A 26,100-nucleotide genomic window follows, 5' to 3' on the forward strand; every position below is an offset into this window, starting at 1 on the left:
ACGTGCAATATGAGTAAGTGTTACATGGGGGGAAAAATGAGAAAGACATGTCAACTTTACAATGTACAAGTTTATTTTTAATGAACTCTTCAGTGGTTGGTAGTCACAGCACAGCTTGCATGAATTAAGCCACACACCTATTTTACAAGAAAAACAAAAAAGAATAAAATTTAACCAGAGTAGATGGGCATAATTCTCATCAGTCTATTTGAAGCGACTCCTTCCTTTTTCTCTTCTTCGACTAAAATATGCTTAGTAAAAAGGCCACTGAAATGCATAAAAGTTGCCGTGGAATCTTTTAACAGCGTGTTTTGGACTTGCGGCGTCGACAGTGCACATAGACTTTTGTAAAAAGGAGAATCAATTTTGCTGGGTATAATACTACAGCTGAAAAAAAACAACAGCACTCATCCAAGTTAGTGAACACAAAGAAAGTGAAATATAGTCCGTTTTTTTCAACACTTTCTTTGAAGAGGGAAAACAAAAACACTGTCGGCAGTCCCGCTTTGAAACCTGAAACACTTTTTTTGCCTCTTAAAAGAAAAAAAAGGGAAAGAAAAAGACACCTGCTTGTCCTGTGTGGAATTGGTATACTTTTAATAGTAACAAACTCAGCACGTGCTGCTCTCAAACACACACACAGCCTTATGTATATACACATATATATAGATTTATATATATGTATTTACACACAGCCTCACTCAGTACCTCCTAAAGCAAGGTGACAATTACAGAGTACAAACAAACTAACACTACAAGCCAAAAACAAACAAAAAAAAATAACGGGGGGGGGAAAGTGGAAGAAGAGTGACACATCCGACTAACCAAGTGATGTCATTAAAGCATAAAAGGACAAAAATAATAATGCATATTGCACATTCAGTGAAAGCTTAAATTCCACCTGGTCTGCCTCATGATTTTTTGTTCTGTTTCTTTTCCTCTTGGAGGTAAAACAAAAACAGGGAGGGGGTGGCAATGAGCGTGCGCGAGTGTGTGAGTGAGTGAGTGCACGCGTGAGGATTTAAAAAAAAAAAAAAAATAGATGGGAAGTGGCACTTCTCAGGGGGAAGGAAGAAAGAGGACACAGCACACTTACAACACAGGAGGAAGTAAAAGGCGGCGTGGCACAAATAAAATCAGGTGTTGTAATTGTTGTAATAATAATAATAATAATAATAATAAATTGTTCCTCAAGAGCGGTCCTCTTTATGTACAACTAAGGCTTACTGGTTAAATAGACGTCGGGCTTGTAAACGGTGGGGAAGAGGGGGGAAAAAAAAAGTCTGATGTCTCTTGCAATTCTATCTAAATGTGCAATTTCATTAGTCACTGGCAGAGGGGGCTAGAGAGGGGGAGGCGAGTGGTGGTGTTGGTGGCGGTGGTCTCGGTGGTGGTCTGCTCTACTTGGAAAGCTTGCTAATGACTCGAATGAGGGCGCCATTTTCATCCTTTAGCCTCTGGTTGTCCGCTTTCAAGTCAGGGAGCGTCTGCGTGAGAAAAACAACAAAAGCGCTTAGACACGTTTGGAACGCGACGACGCTCACAGCAAATTAGTAAAAAAATCAAATCAAAAAGCCATGCATGCACACAGCCAGATCTGGCCCGCACTACAACTCGGACCCAACACAAGATGGACCACACAGCAATTGTGAAAAATAAAATAAAAAATAAAAAGTGCCAGTCAGCATCACTTTCACTTCACTGGATCACGTGATGCTAAGTGGACAAAAGTATTGGGACACATCACTTGATCGAATCTCATAAAACGGGATGCGATTGGTCAAATTGGACTGGGGGGAGGCGGGCTTTGCCACGTCATGCAAGCCAAAGACACTCAACTAGAAACTACAGAGGTCCACATTCCTTTGCGTGCACGTCGGGTTTCAAGTGCCAATTGGGTCAGAACATGGCAACAAAGGAAAGTGCTCGAACTAGGGATGGGCGAAATGGAATTCAAAGACAATTGCTGATTTTTTTTTTCCTTTGCGACTTGAGCATGTATATAAAAGGCGGGCCTGGTCTGGTGCGTGACGTGGGTGTCACTGTCACTTTTTTTTTTTATTTTTTTTTAATTTTTGTGGGCAACACATTTTGTAAAGGAGATCCTACCCCTTTTTTTTTTTCTTCATAAAAGTCATGTTAGTGTAAGCGCTTTGAACTCCTGAGGGGGGGAAAAAAAAGTCCCGACAATGAACTGGAATGAATGGATCCCAATGACTCGCCCAGCCCTAGTTGCAACCAAGAGACCCCCTCCTCAGGGCAAACACCAACAACTGCAGGGAGGTGAAAACCATTCGGGCACCTGTGGGCGGGGGAGGGGCATGAATGGATGGTGTGGGGGGTGGGCAAGTGCTAAAGGGGGGTCGCTGGGGTGAAAAGATGGAGGAGGACGTGTGGCCGGCTTTTATAGGTCGACGGCGGGCAGCTGGCTGCAGGCGGCCTGCGAGAGCTTCGCCACCACGCGGGCCAGCGCCCGGTTCTCGGCCTGCAGCCGCTCCTTAACCTGACGCAGAGCCTGAACCTGCTTTACCTGGGGGAGGTTCTGCAGGGGGAGCCACACACAGCAGCCCAACAACAACAACAACAAGAACAAGAAATGTGGCGGACACCAAGAACAGAGGGAGGAGCACATTAATAGAAGGAGGAAGCGACAGGAAGAGACAAGCACACAGAAAAGGAAGACCGTTAAAAGAAGGACAGATTTTAGACCCGTGTGGACTCAATTCAACAACACAAGACATTGCAACTTGTTTCCGTCTCAGAAACAGAAAGTAGTCAAAGAGGACATCTAAATATGGTCGACTGAAGTTGTACAAGCGCCCCCTTGTGTCTAGTGACAGTCATAACTGATCTATTTCTACCTTGAAGGGTTCTAAAACAAGTGAGCCCCTTTTTGGAAGCCTTCTGTGGGCGGAGCTAGACAAAGTGCATCATGTCACCGGTATTTAAATGCAAAAAAATTACATCATTATTTGCAACCATAATAAGCAATTCTAGAAAAAAAATAAGCATATAAGATCATAAATTATCTAAACTATATTTGGTACAGCTAATCAATTTATAATTGGTTAAACAATTCATTTGTAAAATACAGTGAAATTACAGTAAGTTAATAAAGTACACTAAAAAATAGGGGGGGGATTCTCCAAGGGTCCGATTAATTTAAAGCTAGTTGCTATTGTTAGCATTAATCTGGGACGTGTGTGTGTGTGTCTACCTTGAGTTCCTCCTCCATCTCAGAAATTTTCCTTTCGAGAGCTCGTCTTTCCTGTTGGGTGGACAACAGAGATGACAGTTTTTATTTGTATTTTTTTAAGGCTATGGTGCGGAGCCAAAGCATGCGGTGACAAGATGATTCGCACGCGCACACACACACACGAAGACACGCGTGAGGCATCTACAAGCGTCAGCCACCAACACACTTCGTGATCAACACGTGGTCGAGGTCATTTTTTTCCAGTCGGTGATGACGACGTAACTTCAGCAGCGTCAAAAACACGCAACATGCACTATCAACACGCACACACAAACACTTTATGTTGCTATTTAAGACGTCTGGACGTGTGGTGGCCTCGGAGGCTTGACAAGAAGAAAAAGAAGAGGAGGAGGTGAAGGAGGAGGAAGTGGAGATGGCGCGCAGCTACGAGTGACAGCAGCAAAAAGGTCAAGTCATCTTGGATTCATACCAGCGCCCAGATGATACTGAGGCCTGCTCGTTACCTTGAGATATATTCAAGAGATAAGGTGTCAAATACTTACAACTGTTGTGTAAACTTATATTTTGCGTTATGAGTACATACTTGTTATATGTCAAACCAATTAGATTATTTCTATTCTTTTAAAATTACAAATATTTTTTTGATGGTAAATATAAATCGTAAAATGACTCATTAATATCTATTTCGTGAATTTTCCCTCGTACTGAATTCCAATTAAGTATAAAGTTGACCAATATTACATGACATTATAATAGGTACGCCCAAAAAAGAAAAACATGCATATTAAATATTACTTTTAATTTGTTATTTAATTTTCCCCACAAGTTGAATATATTGACCCTTTCAAAACTGTTTTCATGATTTAACATTAAATATATTCGTGAGGGTAAGCGGTCGGAATAATGAACGGATGTTGCAAGTGCTACGATGATGACGACGAGTTGGAGGAAGTGCTTTGGCGCATATTGTTATGTTTCAATCGTGACGGCTCGCAATCTCGTCCGTGTTCGTCAACTCACCCTTTTCTCCATCTCAAGCTGCGACCTGTCAGCGTAGCGTTCCTGCCTCTGCAAACACAAAGAACGGTTAAGGATGGAGTCAGGAATGAAAAAAGGTTTGTGGTGAGGACGTGGAAGAGGAGGAGGAAGCACCTGCGTGGCCTTCTCCAGTTGCAGCTTCAAGTCGGCCAACTCCAGGTCCGTGTCGCGTAACTGCGCCTTCAGCTTCTCGTTCTCCGCCAAGATCTGCTCGTAGAGCTGCGAGGAAATCGCACGGCGGTCAAAGAGAACGAACAACGCCATCCGTGAATTAGGAAAGCGGCGGGCGTTTGGTCTACCTTCTTGTAGTCGGTGGCGTCGTCTCTGTCCAGCCGGCTGGAGTACGTCCTGCGACTCTCGCCGTAGCTGCGGCTGAGCAGCGAGTCGTTGCGGTCCAGGGAGGCCGCCGTGGTGCCGCTGTCGTTTCTGCAACACGAGCGCACGTTAAGAGGATGGCGGGCCGGCGGGCTATCGTGTCGAGGCGCTCAACTTACCTGGACAACCTGTCCACCTGCGAGGAAACAACAAAGTGAATGTTAGAACATAAAAACAGCAAGACTTTTAACTTTCTTTATTTTACCAATACATTTTTAATTTTCATTAAATTCACAAAAAATGTTTATTTGACAAGAATGTAATTAATTACTTTATTTAAATACTCCATATGAGTATGTTGCCCATCCTTGGCATAATTAATCCTAATTCAAAGGATTTTTTTTTCAAAAAAATAACTGAAAAAAAAACCCACAAGTCTTAGGACACTGTGTTTTCGGCTTCCTTTCCATTCATGTCCACTAGCACAAAAACAAACAAAAAAAAAGGCCACTTGCCTTTGACAATCACAGGAAGTGAAGTGTGCGTGTATGTGTGCATGTGCTGGGTCAATTTCAAATCAAAGGCTGAGGATGAAGTGAGGGTGAATATCAAAGCCGGAGTCTCGCCATCGCAAAAGAGCAGGAAAAAAAAGAAAGAACAAAGAAAAGAAAGACGGGCTGGATTTGAAATGTCAGCGAGCCATTTAGTGTCAGTTACCTGCACCTCTCCCTTGATGCTGCCTTCCTCCGAGTCGGACTGCTGCTCGGGGTCGTTGTCATCACCCTGCAAAGACGATGATGACAGCGCACGTAAGGGCCCTAAAGAACTTGCTTTATTACCGACATAAAAGGCAGGAGCAGGAGGGCGCGCTTTGCGTCTTACATCCTGGGTCCAAAAGGAGACGCCGGTGGATCGTCGCTTCTCGCGGGGCCGCCTGCGATCCCGGATGGAGCGAGGCTGAGACTTGTCGTCGCCTTCCTTCTCCTCTTCCTTTTTGTCTGTTTCTGAAGCCAAAAGGAACACGCGTGTTTCCTTTTGGTGAACACTTGCTCATTGCGGGGGGGGGGACGTTCCAAAGCCAGCAATGATCGTTTTACTCTTTCCATTCAAACTTAACAAAACACGCTTTCTAAATAAATCACAAACATTTTTTACCACATTTGAAAGCATAAAATTGATCATCACAGTCGCGGAATGAACTGAAGAGGACTCGATTGCACCGATCGTCGTGGTTATTTGCGTTGCGAGAGGAGCGCCGACCTTTTTCGGTGTCCCTGGAGGAGCGGCTGTATGAGGAGGTGATTCCCGTCAGGCTGTTGGGCCTGTTGAGGCAGGCGGAGCTGGAGGTCAGTGCGGTGCTGGAGTACGACGGGGCCGAGGCAGTGCTGAGCGTGGAAATGGAGGACGAGGAGAGGGAGGAGGTGCGGTAACGCTGCTTGGAACCAGAGGAAGGCCCGGTTAAACGGTGCAAAGTGACCGACCCACGGGAAAACGGGAGGTGCGTGTCGAACGTACGTCTTCAAAGCTGCGGTACTTTGGTCGGTAGTCTTCCTCCTTGGATTCGTACTCCTTTTTCTCCTCCTGCTGCTTCTCCTTATCCTGCTTCTCCTCCTCGCGGCTCTTTGGGGTGCGACTCCTGCCGATGGTCTTCTCGGCCTCTTGCAGATCAGTCAGAGTGACGCCCTGCGAGGAAAAAAAAAATGACTTTCTGCTTGTTTTTCTTTTTTTTTTTCCTGGTTATTGTGTTTGGGATGGAGGGGCTTCCATCAACACACCTGGGTGGACCTCCTCGACTGACGGGCCTGTCGGGAGCGAGCTTTCCTCTGCGATTCGGACTCCTCGTCGCGGACGGGTGTCAGGTACGACCTGCAAATTGAAATTAAATAAAAAAATAAATAAAAGAAACATTTTGACAGTAAACCGTTTGGCAGATTTTTTTTGGGGGGGGGGGGGGGGACACTCCCTGGAACACTCCCAAGTAAAATCCGAGTCAATGAATGTGTATGTTTTTAAAAGGTGAGGCCTGAACTGGTGAGTGACGTGGAATTAGCGAGTTTGTTTTCATATCAAACATGAGCCCGTCCTAATAAAGGCAGTCCCTTTACATTTTGTAAGGGCGGGACCTCCATTATTCCCCAACAGCTACGGAAAGCGAGGAATCAACGCATCATTATTATTGCTTGTCTTGTTTTCTTCACCTGCGTCGTTCAGGGCCCGTGCCCGTGGTGCCGGATATGCCGATGGTGGTTGACGTGGTGGTCGTAGAACCAGTGTTTATGGTCGGGATGACGGCGGCAGACTCCCGCTCCTTGTCCTTTTCCCTCTCCGCACTCTCTTCTGACCAGTACCTGTTGGGAGGGCGCACCGGTGTGTCACAACCTTTATTGAGCCAAGGCACATTTTTTATTTAGCGTGATGAACAAAGAGCAGCAAGTAAATAATTTCCCGCGCCACATTGGTAGGGAGCATGTATTAAAAAAAAAATTATTCAAAGTCAAATGAAAAGCAAGCTGACGTCCACCCTACCTGCTGGTGAGACTGGTGGAGCCAGTGCGGGTGGAGGCGGAGCCCACGCTGGAGAGGAGGCCGCGGTGGCCCATGGGCGAGGTAACCGATGAGGAGGAGGTGGTGGTTGTTGATGTTGTTGTCGAGGACGAGTCGGCCGTGGTGGTCGTCGAGGAGCTCAAGTCGTCGTATCGTCTGCCAAAAGAGCCGCTGCGGGGCGGGAAGTTGCGCAACGTTATCGACAAACCAAAACTTGCTTCTTGTTCGTGGTTGTGAAGTAGACGATTGCATCAACATCATGTATCCATTGCAGCCTCCCCAAAAATAGTCAGAAAAATAACACTCTATAGTATTGTTCTTTGTACAAACACAGGAAAATTCATTACAATGAAACACAGTGTTCAACATCGTGCTGCTTTTTTGGGTGTGCACAACTTGGCCACCTGGGGGCAGTATAATACTGCCACCAAACATATTTGGGTAAAACAACAAGAAGCAAAGGGCTGCTGTTATTTAACAGCAGACTTCTCCTAGCATGTCAAGAGGAAGTGGCCCGACAGTTGCGTGACAGGCGGGAACACGTGTGTACCTGCGGTAAATGCTGTATGACTGGTAGTGGGAGGTGGGCGGCTGCCAGGGTTTAGTGTTACAGGTGTTAGGGTCCAAGCTGGAGGTGGACGAAGACTTGGCCGGCACGTCCCGCGTGCTGCCGCTCCGCCCTAGCGCTAGCGTGTGGGACGTGCTGGCGGGGGGGTTGGCAGGTGGGCGAGTGGAAGAAGCATGTTAGCAGTGGAGATGCGCGCACACACATATATATGAACACACAGTATAACACACACACACACACACACACACACACACACACACACACTTGTTGCATTCATGTCACACATGTTCAAAATAGACATGCTTGGTTTGAGGCTGTCTCAATCACAAAAATCCATGATGTGACGTAAATGCAACATACGACACGCAGCCGACTTTGTGAAAGCGATTTCCATGAAAGCTCGACACCATGATGGCCTCGGCAAAATGCGCATGAAGGGCAGCTCCTGCTTGTGGTCTCGAGATGACGATGATGACGGCGGCTAACCTTCGCTGGTAGCTGGGGGTTCTGTTGGTGGAGGTGGTTCCTTCGCTGTTCTTGGTGTCGTCATCCCAGCGCCGCCGGGTGTACGAGCCGCTACGATTCAGCGTGCTCGAGTCCCTGTGGAGGCACACGCCGTACTTGCTTCATTTCTCACAGCACCTTCGTTGACACGGCTGTTGTCGTGCCTTGTGCTCTCTTGTCCTACCCTCGGCAGCTCAACCCTTCTATCCTGTTTTCTCACACATCTACCCTCTCATCGTACAGACATTAAATCCACATTCTTTCACCTGTTTTCCTTCTCGTCGATGTCCGATGCACTGGCCAGCCTCCTGGGAATGGTCGGAGCCACATAGGCGAGCCGAGTTCCCTTGTCCTTCTCCTGTGGAAAGTTTCAGAGTTAGCGACACATTGAGTAAATGCGCAATCTTGTGTGTGTGGGAGGTGCGCCGACCTTGTCTTTGTTGTCCAGCGAGGTGGAGAGGCGCGGGCTGGAGGCCGAGCGCATCACCCCGGCGCTGGTGTCCTTCTCCCGCTGCGCCTCTTTGGTGGCCGTGATCTCCGCCAGCGCCCCGTAGCTGCCCGTCTTGCGCAGGCCCAGCCGCCACGACGCCGGCGACTCGTCCTTGCGCTCGTCCTCCACTTTGGATGAGACCTTGGTGCTAGGTTGGCTGGCCGCCTGCGAGGGAATCCAATTGTCAGTCACAATTCTAACTTAGAAAGTCAAACATGTAATCGAGGTTAAGAATCAGGTTTTTAGGACATGCCCGTTAAGAGGATCACATCTAACCAGACTAACTTGTACTTCTTCCATCATGGCAGAGGTGGGACAAAGTCACATCTGTGCAAAACATCTGTCTCAAGCTACTGTGGCAAAGATTAAGCAAGTCAAGTGGAGTATTACTCAAAATTTCAGTCGTAACTTGGAGGAGGTCAAATCATACAATCTTGCTCAGTTATGTTAATAATTTCTAAAATTGGCGACTCGAGCCTCCCACCTCTGCTTCATGGTAATTCTATCAAAGCAACACTGATTGTGCTCATAAATATTCCCTACAAGCAACACATAAGCCACACGAACACACAGTGACAACAATTACGCATTCACTGATTTGGGGAAAAAAAAAAAAGTGCAACCCAAGTGGATCTGATGAGTGAGTGTCAGTGTAACCCAGGACAGCCAGGACGGTTATGAGGAGGAGGTAAGGGAGTCTTGTTTAGTACAGGTGCATGAGAGAACAGAAAACTGCGGCGCACGCCACCAAAGTGGCCTCACCGTTGCTTTTTTGGGCACGAGAGAAATGCCAGTTTTGCGCAAGCCTTGACGCCACAATGCGGGACAGCCCGGCTCCGCCACGGGCATGAGGGGGGCAACACAATCAAACTAAAGCCAACCAAAGATACGGAGCCAGCAGACGCACACCGAAAGAAAGAGGGAGAGAAGGGAGCAGGTTGAGAGGGCAAGACTGAAGCAGCAGCAAAAGAAACACTTGGTAGCAAGGACAGACTTTTTGTTTGAGGTCTACCAACGCCACACAATCATGACTGTCAAGTGCCAAACTCGGTAAACATCATTTTCTTCCATCGTAGATGAATGTGTGGGTTACTAGGCTTCAAAGGAGGATTAAAAAAAAAACAAAAAAAAAACATTTGCATGAAAAAAGAAGCAGAAAAGAAGAAACTGCACCCAGCAAAGTGAATCATCTCAAATCGAATACGAGCAGCTCTTGTATTTGCAATAGCAAAAATGAAGGAGGCGGCATGCAATTGCCAGACCACTTCAGCTGCACCGACACATTTGTTAGACAACCTTCAGTTTCAAATTGCAGAGCGACGCTGTTCTACAAAACAAATCTGTCAAATTTCATCAAGACCATGTTGCAAAATGAAGCGCACCCCAATAAAATGCAAACGAGTTCAGACATCGCCAAACGTTGAGAAATGCTTCTTACAATTCCGAAACCAAGCTGTATGTGTCCATTTAACCAACAAAGGGCAGCATTTGCAAATGAGCACGGATGCATAACAGGCGGCGCTTCTGCAACTCACAGCACTGAACTCTTACATCATGCAGAAATGGAACTTCTTTTTTTTCCCCCAGTCAACTAACTCAATGGCACTTCAACTTCAGCAACAGGGTAGATGTGTTTGGTTTGTGCACCTCCAGGAGTTTTTTTAAGCCAAGCGCGGCCCATTAGGTGCATAGGTACCTTTTTAGTGGGCGACGAGGGGCTGGTGAGCTGGTTGGTGGGACTGGTGGGGGAGGAGACGGTGATGCCGGCCGGGGCGGGCATCGTGCTGTTGCCCACCGATGCCGAAGGTTTGCTCTTATCTAGAAAGAAGATCGAGAGTAAAACCAGGCGAGAGCGCCTTTAAAAAAAGAATGCAGAAAAAAAAAACACATTTCTCCCACAAATTCAAACGTACCCGCTTCATTCTCCGACTCTGAATCTTCCTCCTCCTCCTCTTCGCTGGAGCAGCTGGACTCGTCTTTCTTGCCCTCTTCTTCCTCCTCCTCTTCGTCCACCTTCTCGGGCTCCAGCGTCTCGATGCGCGGGACGCTCTTTTCAGGCTCCAGCAGTAGCGTTTCTTTGCTGCGGCGCAGACATTTTAGCAACGTTTAAAGGCGCAGCGTGACAAAAATGTCACATCGCCACACTTTGATTACCTCTTTAGTGGTTTCAGTGATTGGTTGTTGTCCCCCGTGGTGGTGGTTTCAATCAGAGGAGACTTCTTGACGTCTTTCTTCTCACTCATCAGCTGAAATAAAGACTGAGAATGAAACTGAGATTCAACAGATGATTCGCAGCACTTGTGCAAACTCGTACCAGATTTTGTTTCTTTTGCAGCTCTTCCAGGTAACCCAGTACGTCTTCGTCCGAGACGTCAAAAGGCGTCTGGCCCTGCACAATCGCGTGTTAAAAAAAAATTTCAACAGGCACTGATGACTTGAGGGACACAAACCATTTTATTGATGACGTCCATGTCGCAGAGGTTCTCCACTAATATCCTGCAGGCCTCCTCTTTGCCCCAGTGTGCCGCCGCGTGTAGAGGAGTCCAGCCGTCGTAGTCCTTAATATTTACATCATACCCTGCTTGGATTAAAAGCCTGCACAATACGAAAACAAAAAAAAAAACAGAACAATAATGCTTGCAATTTTCTTGGTTGCATTGAAATCTTCCAAGAATATGTAGAGATAGATGAAGGCGGGAATATTATTTGTTGTAAATAAATCATTGTTGGAGTGTTTGGATCATTTCCCTTGGCACACCTGCTGACCTCTCACGGAAAAGTGGTTGGAAATTACTGGTTTAAGGAGCCAAATGCAAAGCCATGCCAATGACATCGCTTTTGTACCCGTGTCTCGTTAAGTGAACATCTGAGACGGTGGCTCATCAATATGTGGCAGTGGAGCATCCTGGCTGGCTTCCCGGACCAGATGGACACACAGCTGCGTTCCCGCAGCATTGCGCACGCATCGGCGGCCCTCAGAGAGCCGGACGGGTGTCGGGGCCCGAGCGCTTACTTTAAAACCTCCACGTAGCCCTTGGCGGCGGCCACGTGGAGCGCCGTTCCTCCGGACTTGGCGTGCCGGATGTCCTGGATCTGGCCACTGTTGACCCACTGGCGGGCGTCGCGTAGCATGACGCGCTCCTCCTCCTTGCGGGCTGCCTCGATGTCCACGCCTGCCACACAGCAAAGACAACAGGGCGGACCCGTGAGCTCCAATTGTACGTCGCTCGTGTTTGCGCTTGTTGTGATTTTCAGCGCGTGTTTTGGAGCCAGCGTTCTGGGAACATGACAGTGAGTTAGCGGCCAGTTAAGTGGGTCAATGTGTCGGCGCGATACACCAAACAGGCCTGCATTGTTTCTCGAGACACCCGGTCCGCTCGCTAAACTAAATCAGCGGAAAACACTAGCGACTTGTCAGCTGAGTCTTACGACACGAAAACGGTGAGCTGAGAAGGGAACCGGGCCAGGAGACGCAACGTTTTAGGCAGCGTATTCAAAAAGGTATTTCCCAAGGAATGCTGAAACTTTGCTTATTTTGATCCCTTCACTGCTGCAGGGGGTTCCTTTGGACTCATAACCAACAAAAAAAAAGTCAATTAGAGTTTTAAATACAGAGTGGGCAACAAGTAAGTACACACTTGAATTTTTAATTTTTTTTAACTAGTAAATTGCAGAGTTCTTCGTCGAGGCGATACACAAAATATTAGGTAGTAAGTAAAAGATTGCATCAGGCTCCATCCTAATCAGCTCTTCAACAGTTTTCCACGTCAGTGGCGCCAAGTGAGCAACAATGGAAGACGAACTGGACGGGATGTCGGGAATGGAGCGCTGGCCTGGCGGGTTGTCCCCGTGAGCTCTTGGGAAGTTGCCTACACAGTGTCTATAAAAAGCAGGGAGCCTAATGGCCTCTAAGTAGGACTGCACAAAGAAGAGGAACTGGCAGCCGTTCAAAAAGCTGCTGACATTTTTTATTTTCTTCATTTTTTAACTCATGTACCTTGGCACCCAAAATGCCACAACCAAGTCCAGTGGACCAATCAAGGAGACGCGTTTCTCTTTGGCATCCAATTTGCGTACACTGTAACTCACAATGTTAACAAACGCACACAAACGTGTTACGCAACAGCCAGTTGTGTAAAGCCACCGCCGCTGGTTTCTTTTCAGGTGGAAGGCTTCCGTTCCGCGGCATCGCCAAACGAAAGATGGCAGCCGCAAAAAAATAAAAAATAAAAAATATACACCCGCTCAGGTTATAAACACGTTGGTTACACCGCTAATACGTTAAAACGTCTTCTATTAAATACACACGTTTACCTTGAGTTGCAACTTGAATTCGTCACCAATAATATCGGAGCCTTTGAGTGGGTGTGGCTTTCAAATTTGAAAAGGTGGTGTCTGACCTGGTGAGTGATGTGGGTGTCAGCAAATGAAAGTATAGTTGGCTGTCGTGAGCTCAAGGAAGCCGCCGACTGTTAACAGGCTGAACGGTAACCACGGGTGCCATTGTGAATTCTCGCTAAACCGAGAGGAAGTCAAAAAGGATGACAAACGGTTCTTCGTTCCCGTGGTGTCCAAACTCTGACGCAGCGGCAGGCACAGTCATCAACAGAGGCCGAGAATAGAGAAGATGTGACTTTTCAGAGAAGTTGCGATTATGCAAGCGGGTGGAAAAAAGAAGCAGGTGACTGACAGTCAATGAGATGAGAGCAACACAGACTCATACATGCATGACATACTGGAGGGGGCCCCTAATCCCGATATGCTCACCGCTTTTAGAAACGGCGCGATTATCGTGGATAACGCAGCACCCTCAAACATCCTGCTAAAAATAGCCACTGATCAAATAACAGCGGTTACACGGCGTTGTTACCTTGCCGGTTGATCTCATTCTGCAGGAGCTCTTCCATGGCCTCCTCCTCGGCGATGTCCAGCGGCGTCTCGCCCTCGCTGTTGACCACGCCCACGCTGGCCCCCTGGCTGATGAGGTACCTGCCAGTCAACATGCGACGACACATTTTCAACCATGCCAGACGGCAATCAATTACTGTCCTGGGTGTCCCCTGACTCTCACCTCAAATGTGGACGACATGAGCTATTGGAAATCAATTACATTACTAAATAAAATCAATTGAAAAGCAGAATTTAATGAAGATATTTTAACCAACTATAAAACTGCTAACTGTCTGCAACAAATATCAAACGAGTGTCAATGTAAATGCGATGTGGGCCTGATTCAAGAACGGAACGGAATGGACGGAACCCTGGGCCACACTTTGCCCTTTGACCTCTTGCTCCACATCTCCACATTGGCTGCTTTGTGCTCTCAAGTTTTTGTTTGCTGGCTTGTTGGACTAAAACCAGCTTCCTTCTTCTTCTTCTCTCTGTGACACAATGTCTCCATTAGTCACCAGTCTGACCAGCAACTTGACCCTTTGCTTTCACTCGTGGCTCCACTTCTCGTTTCCACTTTCCCCCGCATGTGGATAGCGCCGAATTTCTCTCCCTACACTTCCAAAAAAGTGTGGCTAAATCTGTAGCCTGGCCGTTCGGCGACAGCAAATCAGTTCATGAAACGGGAACCGAGCGCTCCCTTTAGCCAGTTTCCATCTCCTGGTGATAACATCGCTCCGCTTGGCTGCAAAGGAGCAAGTGACCCCGATCTCCTTGCATCAGCCGAAAATGAAACGCCACTCACTCTGCGATGCCCAGGTACCCGCAGGAGGCGGCGGCGTGGAGGGGGATCCAGCCCTCGTTGTCGGGTTGGTTGATGCTGGCCCCGTGCGTCACCAGGAACGTCACCATGTCCGGGTTGTCGTCGATGCAAGCCTGGGGGGAGAGACACACAATCAGTCAAATTCAAAGTATTTTGGATACTTTTAATTAATTGGTACTTGAGTATCAGCGATTACTCAAATGGAAGTACCTTCCGATTGAGGTTTTGCGGTATCCTGCCACATTCCACATATAGATTTATAGGTCTGGACAAATTTGCCTTTGACGATGGTTATATGGAGGATATGGAAAGTGACAATGAGACTCAGAACTGTGAGGCAAAAGTAAGAACCGCTCATTCACCGTGCTGCCTGATATTGCAACACTACTTATGGCATAAACATGTGAACTCATAGCTTCACTGGCCTTGCAATTACCACGGCGCACTCATAAAAAAATCCCACTCACCCACCATCCTTCAACACAGCGTCTGGACTGTCTCTCTCTCTGCTGAGGTTGCTATGACAACAAAGTCATTGACAACAGATAGACACACATACAAACACACACGCGGGGACACACACACACACGCACACCCCTGTACACGCACGCACAGAGTGGCCTCACGTTCGGGGCACACGTCTATCTGCCTGCAATCCTTGTCCAAATTTGGTTGGTTTGCGCCGCCGTAGATGGCCACGGCTGCCGAGTATCTGCGCTCGGCTTATCTCACCGAGCGCGTGTGTGCATGAAAGGAACATCTTCTGCCACAGGTGGACAAAAAAAAAATCTTTCAAACGGGAGAACGGCTCTTGAGGACAATCACACGGCCGCTTCATTTGACTTTTGAGAGCACACGTGTCAAACTCGAGAGGAAGATTACGTTGATTGTTCCTTATTTAATAGTAAGCATGAAAAATCACGAGCAATCATGTAATACGATTATTAAGGTTAGGCGATTGACAAGAAGTCTAACTGAATGACCACATGTTGGTCTACAAACTTTTTTTCTTCAAAACGCCCCAATTGGTGTTTTTATAGCATAATAATGCATCTTGCTCAAATTGTTACTGTTGGACGGTTCTGCTGCCTTCATTGACTAAAAAAAAATTACAGAAATGTAATATTTCATCAGTCGACGTTTTAGTTCCCATTCGCACGAACACTTGCAACCAAGATCCGCAACAAACATGTTATATTTGCTGAACTTTTACCCTCTTGCGATGATGACCCGTGTTGCAGAGCCACGCTAAAGACCGTTGATGAAACGATACGGTCGAGGACGGGGCAAGGATGCGCGCTGCCGACTTCATCAATTGATAAAGGCCATTAGGCTGCACACAGTGGAGCATTCAAAGCTGCAGTGAGTCACTCTCCAGCAGGCACGTTGTCATTCAAACCTGTTTAGCCGGTGCGAAGCGAGAGAGGGAAGATTCGGCGGGCGAGCAACCCGCAAGATGGCCGATGCAGCGTAAGCGTAAAGGCACAAATTGGCAGTTGACAGGAGGACTCTCTTTGCTGGAATGCAATTAGAACTATGAAAGCAATTAAACTGGAGAATTAAAAAAAAATACGAATCTATCGTCCAAGCATGACCCGAGCCTGGCCGGGTGCACCGGGACGATCATGAAAAAGTTGCACTGACCCGAGCAATCGGACACGCCGTTTCACTGGCCCGTGGACAGCGAAGACACGACGCAGCTAATGAACAAGATTCATGTGGCCATTAGAAATGAGCAAAGAAAGGTCATTCATGTTAATTGAAAAGGATTTCATCTGTGAAATATGAGTGGCAAAGGGTAAACCGTTACAAATGGGGGTAAAAAAACACGTTTGGCACAAAGAACAGAACTAGATGACAACCGAATGCTTTTGAATAGATTGAAAAATATATACACCTTAAACTTGGATATTGAACAATTATTTCAAATTAATGTAATATTTAATATTAATACATTTATCTATTTATTCATGTTGAATTTAACTTGGGTGCATAACGAAAAACTGCTTAAAAAAATATAAGTAACGTGTAGATTGAAATTACAAAATGAATGGGAACGGGAATAAATTATTTCACATCTATTTTATTGACTTAATATTCGATTCATTTTGACCCGCCAAAAAACTTCCATAAATGCTGACTTTTTGTTCTTCTGACACGCAACCACAAACATGCCAAAGTTTTTTTTCAAGGCAGATGGATTGACTTCACCTTATTTATTTAGGAGACAATTTCAAGAGCAAAACAGGACCAAATTGGGGGCGGTCAAAAAGCCTTGAGAAAGGGATTGCGTTTCCCGGCGCATCTCCGTGTGGATTTATTTTGCTTTTGGGCCACAAGCAGTGCTTTCACCCAACGGCGCCGACCACAAAAGTGCCCTCTCTCAGCCCTGGACTAGCATACCAGTGGAGAAATTCCCAGATAAGTATTACTCCTAGCCTCAAGGCTTTCAGGCATCGGCGGCACTCTGGCCACGCCTGCCAGGCCCTCGTCATCCGGCGCCTCTCGCAACCGCTTCCACAAAAGGAATTCCTCTGTGGACGTGGGGGTCCGAGGGGGGTGGGGCACGCTTAATACAAAACAAACTCAAAAAGAAACGTCAGAATAGTCGAAAGAACGATGAGGAAATTCAAGTTAGGTGGAAGGCTGCGTACATGCTGGAATAGAGCTCCTGTTCTTGTTGGCCAGGTTGGAGAGGCCAGAGGGTACGAGGGGGAGGGGCTGCGGGGCGACCAGCTGGGTCCCTACACACTGCGAGATGAGCTCACTTGTAACACACGCGCGCGCACACACACACACACACAAAGAGAGAAAGAGAGCGAGAGAGACACACACGCGCGCTGTCTTCAAGCTGCTACCGATGACGACCATATAAGGACCTGGGATTCCCGTGGAAAAAGAGAAGTAGGATTGAGGAAGAGAGGGGGTGTTTAAAAAAAAAAAAAAAAAATGCCAGTGAGATTGTTGCGGCAGAGAGGTGCTGCGGATATTCCCGAGCAGATCCCCATTTACAATCAGCGGCCAATTTCGACAGGCGGCGGGGTACGAGCACGTTCATGTGTGATGATAAGAGGAGAGGCGAGTGGAAGGGGGACGCGGCCTCCCCAAAGCGGAAATGAGAAAAATAAACAGCCACTTCCTGTTGCTCTTCAGGGCTCTGGCGACGCTTTCCGATCGCCCGCCGAGAAAATCCTGGAGAGCCACCGACGTGTCATTTGTTTAACACCTCCTCCACGTGAACATCCGGAAAGTGAGATAACGTCGCCTTCCTTGGCGCGGAGCGGACTGGAAACGCAGATTGTAAACGTTGCAATGTGAAACCCTTTCAAACGGCCTGCAAGAAGTCGGGACACTCATCCCAAGCCGAGTCGCTGTTCACTATTCACTTATTAGTGTTCCTTTTCAGTGCAACCAAACACTCTCTCCTCTTTTATGCGTGAAAACGGTGGACACAACCGACATCCCTCATAAATCCTAATCTGACTCGCCGCATGCAAATGAGCCGAGTCGCTCGGGGGGGCGCTCATTAATTATTCACTCAGCAGTCAATTAACATTCAATTTAAGTGGACTGTGTGACCTGGCCTTCAAGCTCTAGAAAACACAAAAGCGCACTGGAGCAAATTAATTCAATCTCGCATCGTGTCAACACTCTTTGATAAATGAACGACACATTGCTTGTTCGGCAACGCTTTGGTGGGTTTTCACACAATTGTCAGTAAACCCTTGCCAATTCTTATGAAGACAATTTTAAAAAAATGTGACAATTTGTCAAATCCAAGATGGAGTGAATGACGTGTGGCATGGTGAGCGTCTATGATTGGTGAATGAACTTAGTCCCGATCCCTCCGCGATTATGCTGCGTAAACTTTGTACCCGATCGCCAAGTCGGTCAGCAGCCATTTTGAGACCAGGGCGAAAGGAATGTTTCTCGGCGGACTACAAATGGACACGCGCGCTTCCACGATGAGGAATTTGCCGTCTCTCCGTCCAGGTGTTTGCATTTCCAAGGCGGCTCGTAAAAAAGCAAAGCAGCCAACCCCCACGGCCGCCGCCGAGGTTTTTGTTCGAGAAGCAAAAGACAGACAGACGCGATGCCACAGGGTGCGAGGGCGCTTTGATGAGCTGAAGTCATCCCACAAACATTTGAAAAGCGGACACACAAGTTAAGCAGTTGAATTTTTTTTTCAAGCCAAATTTGGGCCCGGGTCAAGTCCGCTCGGTCGGATGCGTAGCGGCAGGTTTGCTCCCTCTGAGGAATTCGTCCTAACGACCCCGGGTGAACCAGTTCTAACCTGCCGCCGCGCTCCTCCGGAATACTCGACAACGTGTTCCAAAATAACTGGATCGCTTTTTGTTTCATGGCAGAGACGACGCGAGATGAGCGTCACCGGCGAGTCACGGCCGCCGCCGACCTAGCATCACATCATCGACATCACAGGGACTTCCTGCCGGATGATTGCCGGGTTGGTCGGCTCGACAAGGAGAGACCTGCCAATTACAGACGTGAGAATGTATGCGCTTAGTCACCCGAGCGCTGCCTGGTCCAAAACTGAGATAGCAAACACTGTTCCTGGAGCGGAATTAGCCCACTCCTGCCATCTGTTTTTATGAAAAAGATTGCGGTTGACCTGATTTGCCGTTTAACGCGGCGTGCTTAATTGCATCAAAATAATGACAGCGTGCTATAAAAGATAAAAAAGACATTTTGAAAACAACAGCAGTAAGAGCACGTGAGAATTAGGATTATGAGCAAAGGTGTCAAGGTTAAAGACAACCACAATGAGCAAATCAAAGAAAAACCAACAAAAAAAAAATCCATCGAGAATCTAGTTCATGAATAATTTAGGCGCACCTTAATGTATTCCGCAAAAAATGATGTAGATGCACCAGTGCCTCTCAGCAAGCACCTCATTTTGCAAACAAAGGCTTCCAACAATGTGGGAGGAAATGCTTCAATAAAGCGACAAACCTCTTGAAAAAACTGCATAATTCTCCTTTAATCTGCACGGATGAAGTCGCTCTGCGCTAACCTCATTCTTCAATCCTTCCCTGAGCTACCTGAAGTCGGAATCTTGCAAAAAGACACGACACAGACGTCAGCATCAAAGCATGCAATCCTAGCGAAGATTTGGGTCTGGCGCTTGTTTATAGGAGGCGCAAAACAGGTGAGCGCAGATGTGTGCTGGGATGCTTCACAAGAACTTATGAGGGGGAGTTACGATGTTGAGTGCGTCCGCCAGCTGATAGCGATGCAAGATTGCTGGCAAAATGTCTAGTGGGGATGAGGCCAGAGATAGCAGGGTGGTAAACATTGCAAGATGACGCAGAGAAAGGTCAGGTAGAAGCAGGAATGGCCGGCTGCACAACATAAATACTTGCCTGAAGTATGTATTAAACCACCCGGCGACACGGACACAACGCGGCCCCGCCACATGCGCCCGTTCCATGGCAACCTCGGTTGCCAGCCTGACTCATTTTCTCGCCGCTGCTGAGCTCTGCCAAACGCTTTCCCTCTCTCTCTCTCACCCTCGGTTATGCAACTCCCACTCTGTACATGCAAATCCACCAACGCACTCTCCTCGATTTGTCGTCGCCATGGCGACCGCTCCATATAAAGTCACAGACTTCAGGACGGGCCGACGGACCCGCCGAATCGGGCGCAAGCCGCGTTGGCCCGGCGGGAGAAAAGCAAAAGTTCAGGTGTGGGTCAGTGTGGAGCTTTTGCTGGCAGAGGCCACAGCAAGTGGCGGTTACCTCCACGCTAATTGGCTTGATGGAGCTCAGCGGTGTGGGGACAGGCCAGAGGGGGTTGGGGGTGGGGTTTAGGTGACAGCTGAGGAATGTCTGCGCCGCTCGCTCTTTGCCATGGTTTCCAAATACTGTCATGTGAGGAATGCAGAGGCCGAGGCGACGGCACTCGGAATGCTACGCTCCCGCGACCAGTTTAGCAAAGAGGACGCCGTCGAACATTTCTAGCGGAGGACGCGCTTTTCAATCTTTTACGCCCACCTAAAACGAAGCGCCTCGTTGCTGTTTGCATCTGAAACGACCAGCGCAGAGACAAGAATGCACCTACAGACATGAATCGGTCAGTCATTTTGTATCTGGGTCTTCAGAGGACACTTGAATCACTTCCTAAAACAACCACTCGGCAGTATTAAAAACATCAATGCTATACAAAAACACGATCCAAAAGCGTGCAAGTCTGTCCATGTATGTCGTCCGGAACAACAAGAGACACCAATAATTAAATGTATTATTAACGTGTGTAGCTCGCTAAAGACGTGTTTTGCTAGTCTGCTCCGATCAACCAGCCAGAGACCAATTGTGTGCCGCATACGAAGACGGAGTAGGTCGGCCTGGAATTACGAAGGAATGATGACTGATGTGCCTAAAAGTGGTGAGGACAAATTTGATTCTGAAGGTACTAGGCAGATTAAATTGACCTGGCAACAAATAGAGACTAAAATCTGATTGGACAAGAAAAAAATATATCTTTAATCTATAAACATGCACTAGAAGCACTCCAGCCAAGAAAATGCTCCCAAATGAAGTGACTACATGACAATTATTGGAATTTAGGTTTTAGATAACATCCAGTGCTTCTCGCCATTCCGCCAGTGTGACAGGCGGCTGATGACTCCTTCCCAATGCCTGATTACGCCGGCCCCTCCACTACAAAGCGTGGCCACCGACTGAGTCATGGCCAAAGTTAGCATCATCTCTTGAAACGCAGTCGGGAGAACTTGCTGCAGCGATATTTATAACACTGCCCCGGCCAACGGCTTTCGGGAACGATATGCCACGATACTCCCCCACCCCAGAGGGATGCGCCAGACCTCCCTCACCAATCTGACAAAGACACGGGCAAGCTCTTTTCCATGAAATTCTAGTCGTCATCTTGACTTGTGGGATTAGCGGGTCTGTGTGCAAATTCCCGTAGTGCCACCTTCGCTCCTTAAAAAGCTCACCCAGCAAAAATATGACATGCCCTACAACTCATACACACTCGCCGCAGCTTCTTCTTTCCAGAGATGGTTACGTCCCTGCGGCAGCGCTCTCTTGCGAGTCGGCATCCCAAAAAAAGGCAACTGTGATCTTTGTGCAAAGAGAGAAGGGGTGAGGGAGGAAGGAATTAATTGTTTAATCAAGGTAACAATGACTAAGAGAGATGCACATACTCGTGATTCTTCTAAAATGTTAACAGGTGTTGACCAATGGAGCAACGTAAGCACATGACACACGGGTTTAGTCGTCAAGTGAATAAGAAGGGGGAATCACGCCATATTTATGCACGACTTTATGGATTTAATACCAAAATTCTCGCACCACAGAAAATTTTAGCACCTGGACAATTGTGTTTCAAGCAACAACAAAGCTGCTGAAATCAAGATAATTGCTAAAAATAACCCCAAGTATAGTGCATCAGAAACACAAAAATGGGCTGTGATAAATGCTGTACCTTCACAAATTGCACGAGTGAATGAAACTTCAAATGTGGACACATCACTGAGTCACTTATGAGGATCTCAAATGTGACACAGCTTCTGCTAACAAGCCTTGATCAGCCATCTTTTTACATGTGCGACTAACACATGATACACAAATGTGAGATTTGGTCATGTTTGGTTAAAGAAGACGAGTAAATGGTGACACTCGTCAGGCCAAAGAGCTGCCATCTCATCATTTGACTGCAAGGGCAACTAGCCTCGCTAGCGGGGAAGAAGCTAGCTCGGGAATGTTGACATGTCAGGGAACTTAAAAACACACGTCCACACTTGAAAAGTTATTAAAGGGCAGGTTTTGTTAGCTGGTTTCCCACTAACCTGACGCTTCTTTTTTTTACTATGCCAAGGAGAAACCCAAACTTAACGAACGCTGGTGGCTAACCGACGCTACACACTTGAGCTAATGTAGCATTAGCGTTTACCTGCTAACACAGCCATAATTCACCATGAAACCAATACAACACTGCGGAATGTTTTAATGATACGAACAGCAAGCCAATAAATCAACTAGCCAGCAACACGAGCGTGTGATCGGAACAAAATATGCTCGCCAACTCACCACTGTTGCTAACGGAGGCTTTATCAACAAACCGACTTTAGCTATTAGCACTTAGCCACAGTACGCTAATCTCCACCTTGTAAAATAAAACAAGTCTTAATCGGTGACAACACCAGCCAAAGCAACGCCACCTCATCGCGAATTCCCACACGAAAAAAATAATAAAACAAGCTGACAGATCGCACCGAAGCGCCACAGTTGCTGCATTGCCAGCAATTAGACTGCGCCCACCGAAACGGGCTATCGCCTGATGTGTGTTGACGGCCATGAAGTACATTAGCCTCCAAAAGGCTAAAAATGTTAATAAAGAAATGCACAGCAGCAACAAGACGACGCGCAAAGCCGTTAACTTCGCTACGTAAACACGAGTAAAACTGCAACTCATTCTCGGTGGAAGTGAACACGATCACCCGCAGCAGAGCAGCGTGAGCGGTCGTGCTCCGGTGCTCCAACTCCAAGTAGGTAAACAACGGGAGGAGAATGGCTTCCACTTGACAGGTGTTCAAGGGACAATCGAAGCGATCGCGGCCGGGCCCGACCCGGCAAAGCACGGCTTTGCAGCTTCACCAACCTGGTGGAGGGCGGTGAGCCCGTCGACGTTGGCGTAGTTGATGTCGGCGCCGCGGTCGAGCATTCGCAGCACCTCCTCCGTGTCGCCGCTGGAGCAGGCGGCCAGGAACACGGCGCCATCGTCGAACTTCACCTTCGTCTTCTTCTTTTTCAGGATCGGCGGCTCCAGGTCCGTCTCGGAGCCCAGCCACCGCTTCAACTGCTCATTCCTTTTCTGCTTGGCGTCCGCCATCTTCATCCCCCTCCTGTCTCGGGCTTCTTATCTTCCTCCGAGAGAGGATATACTTTATAGTGGCACTATCCCACAGCGCACTGGGGCGTGGGAAGGGAGGGCTGCAAGCGGGGAAGGAGGTGGAGGGCGGACCGGAGGAGGAGGGACGATCCGAGCTCGGCGTCAGCGCGAGAAGAGGGCGGCTGGATTGTTGCCTCGTAGTCTCGCGAGATGCCCGCGATGGAGGAGCTGCAGTGTGACGTCACCGGCTGCGGATTGGGAGAGGAGAGGGAGAAAGTGAGCCGGGTAATCCCATATGGACTGTGACTGTGTACACCAAATAAAACGAGGCAGCGCTTGAAAATATTACATAACAGCCAGTAGGCACCGTTATTTCATTTATATGCATATGCATCGGATAGATGAATGGCATATGGCCACAATTTGTTTCCTCCAAAAGCTAAAGTGGCATCAGCATTCTAACTATTGCACGCTATCATTTACAGTGAGTAGCATATATGAAGTTGGTTGCTAACCAAAACAGCAGCACATAAAAAACTCTCTGGCATGACCTGCACAGCATTAGGGTGTTGTCTGTTTGTTACTAATTCGGAATCGACGTCTTGTCAAGAAAGACCCGCTGCCTCTATTTGTAGTTTTAACACTGCCGATAAAGATGTCACCTATCTGTTGTCCCCTCCACACAATTGTCTGCAGTCAGGGTGATTCCTCTGTCTCTCTCTCTGTGGGTGATCAGAACATGAAAGCCAGCGGGCCCGGCTTCTATCTTCCTGATAGCGGCCCTCCACATCCCTGAGGCGCCGAGCGCAGGCGGGAGGTGACACGGGGAGCATGGGAGCAGGAATTGAAACTCACTAGCTATCTCCCTTCCATGAGTGCTGGGGCGCCCCCTAAACAAGACCGAGAGCACTTGGGCCCGTTTGGAGTGATTGGAGCCGTGCAGTTTTTACAAAGGCCGCTATCAATGCCAGACACCGCCGTTGGGGGTGGGGGCCCCCGAGCTGACTTACAAGCGATATCAGCGCGCTGACACCTCTGAACGTGATTTCCTGAACGTGACGCTGCTGAAAGAACAGCAGTCGAGTCGTGTCTACAGAGTCGATGAGACTTTCCACTGAACTTCATATTCATTGTATTAAGTGGATGTTATGTTGTTAGAAATGCATATTACATACATAAAAAAAAACATTCGATTGTTTGTCCCATTTGAACCTGTTGTGTACCCAAACTGTCGGCGTGAAATTATGAGGGGCACAAAAGCAGAAGCTTGTTGCATGCCACTAGCCCAGTGACAGTTACGCCAAAGGGGAAGTACCTTAAGAATGTGTTAAGTTGCGAATGCAACAGTTTCCTGAAATGAGAAGCTGTCACTTCAAGAGCTACGCATAAAAAGTCAAAGCACAAGTATAGAACTGTACATGTAGAAAGTACGTACGTGACCATCTCTAACGTCTGACCCACTTGACAATAATAATAAATGTATCACGTATTCCCAACATCACGCAATCGCTGGCTTGAATGCCAAAACATTTGTGACTCACTGTATGACTGCGGCAATGTGCTTTACTCGGTGCTGCTGTTTTGCTTAGCAACAGCTGGGCTCAGTAAAGCGGGTGAATAAAAGCACTGCTCGTAAGGATTTGATTTACGTTCGACGGATGACGCAGTCAGTACACTCTGCCTTTGGGTTCAAGTGGCCCGTGGACGGCGCGTCATCGCCCTCAGGCAGCACATGCCTCAGTGCCAGTTTGACAAGCAAAAACAAATGCCGCGTAAACGGCAACATGACGTTTTGGGGAAGGCGGCCGTGAGCGTGGCTTCAACATCACTCCTGGCGTCAGGTACGAGGCCTCCGCTAGAGCAGCGACAGCCTAATAAGACAAAGCTGGGCCAGTGACCTTGTTTCCCAGCGCTAATAATAGGCCGCGGCGCCGAGGGCCAAGCAAATGTGTTTTTGCGCTTAAAAAGCCAGCGTGAATCATCGAGTGGAAATAAAAAGCTCATCACTTTTCTGGCCGCGTACTACAAAGCAGAAAAGACGACAAAGCGTACGACGCGCAGTGAGCATGACAAAATGCAGATGCTCGCGACTCAAACCAGTCCAAACATCTCCAGCTCTGTTTCCAAACAACGGCACGGGTCCCTGCAAGGCCAGCGGCTGAATTCTCCGAGGTTCAAAGGTGACAAGACGCCTCATCTGTCACTGCCGGGACGACGTCGCTGCCGCGCTTCTCAAACTGGGGTCCATGAACCTTACTTGGGCGTCCGCAAAAATAATTTGCATAACATGTAACGTGAATAAAGTGAATTTGCTTTGAGATACATTAAACATGTTTAAATATAATTAACTAAGGCTTCACGCTGATGTAGCCGCATTTGAGTGCCTTGTTCTCAGCCAGGAGTGTTCGCATGACACGGTGAGGAAGGCGGAAGCGCGACGAAAGGAAAAAAAACGGACAAAGGGAAATAAAAAAGGCAGGAGTCTGACTTATGTCGCTCTTGAAAATATGAATTTGTTATTGTACATTACGGCCTTTTCTCAAAAATCGACTTCTTATTTGCAATGAAATAAATAATTCTCCCCTGTACTCAAAACATGAGAATCAGCCGCTCATATCAGAACTGACTATGCAGTTGCCACGGCAACCGGCTCTTCTACATTCTAAATAAAGGTCCAGCTCCCACGATTTGACAAAAAAAAGTCTTACTGGCACTTACTGGTCACGTTTGCCTCCCACCCCTCGTACCTGCATCCAAGATGGGGAGATTTGCGAGGAGGATGTGGGCGGGAGTGAGGACGAAGAGGAGGAGGAGGGCGAGTCGAGTACTGCGGAGGAAGC

General features: G+C 47.7%; 1 protein-coding gene across 4 annotated transcripts; it reads right to left on the reverse strand.

Annotated features, from left to right (window-relative positions):
- Nucleotides 1–50: 50 nt before the first annotated feature.
- On the reverse strand, nucleotides 51–26,100 carry ppp1r12a (protein phosphatase 1, regulatory subunit 12A). Of its 4 annotated transcripts, none has more exons than XM_088287674.1 (26): nucleotides 25,979–26,100; nucleotides 23,030–23,508; nucleotides 14,372–14,502; nucleotides 13,547–13,665; nucleotides 11,690–11,849; nucleotides 11,127–11,271; nucleotides 10,991–11,065; nucleotides 10,831–10,922; nucleotides 10,590–10,756; nucleotides 10,373–10,494; nucleotides 8,617–8,841; nucleotides 8,453–8,544; nucleotides 8,169–8,282; nucleotides 7,097–7,285; nucleotides 6,769–6,918; nucleotides 6,346–6,436; nucleotides 6,086–6,253; nucleotides 5,831–6,002; nucleotides 5,453–5,574; nucleotides 5,288–5,353; nucleotides 4,750–4,766; nucleotides 4,555–4,681; nucleotides 4,370–4,474; nucleotides 4,238–4,285; nucleotides 3,218–3,268; nucleotides 51–2,542 (listed from the first exon to the last, which is right to left on the reverse strand). In XM_088287674.1, the coding sequence occupies exons 2-26, from the start codon at nucleotides 23,264–23,266 to the stop codon at nucleotides 2,405–2,407; spliced, it is 3,123 nt and encodes a 1,040-aa protein (XP_088143800.1). In that variant the 5' UTR covers nucleotides 23,267–23,508; nucleotides 25,979–26,100; the 3' UTR covers nucleotides 51–2,404. The 4 variants fall into 4 exon arrangements, with proteins under 4 accessions (XP_088143800.1, XP_088143798.1, XP_088143797.1 ...); XM_088287672.1 differs by lacking the exon at nucleotides 25,979–26,100 and adding an exon at nucleotides 7,665–7,817 and having other exon boundaries at nucleotides 51–1,487; XM_088287671.1 differs by lacking the exon at nucleotides 25,979–26,100 and adding an exon at nucleotides 7,665–7,817.

The sequence above is a fragment of the Idiotropiscis lumnitzeri genome, chromosome 2, assembly GCF_059441095.1.
Source record: "Idiotropiscis lumnitzeri isolate Australia: NSW breed Sydney's pygmy pipehorse chromosome 2, RoL_Ilum_1.0, whole genome shotgun sequence".
Classification (NCBI taxonomy): Eukaryota; Metazoa; Chordata; class Actinopteri; order Syngnathiformes; family Syngnathidae; genus Idiotropiscis; species Idiotropiscis lumnitzeri.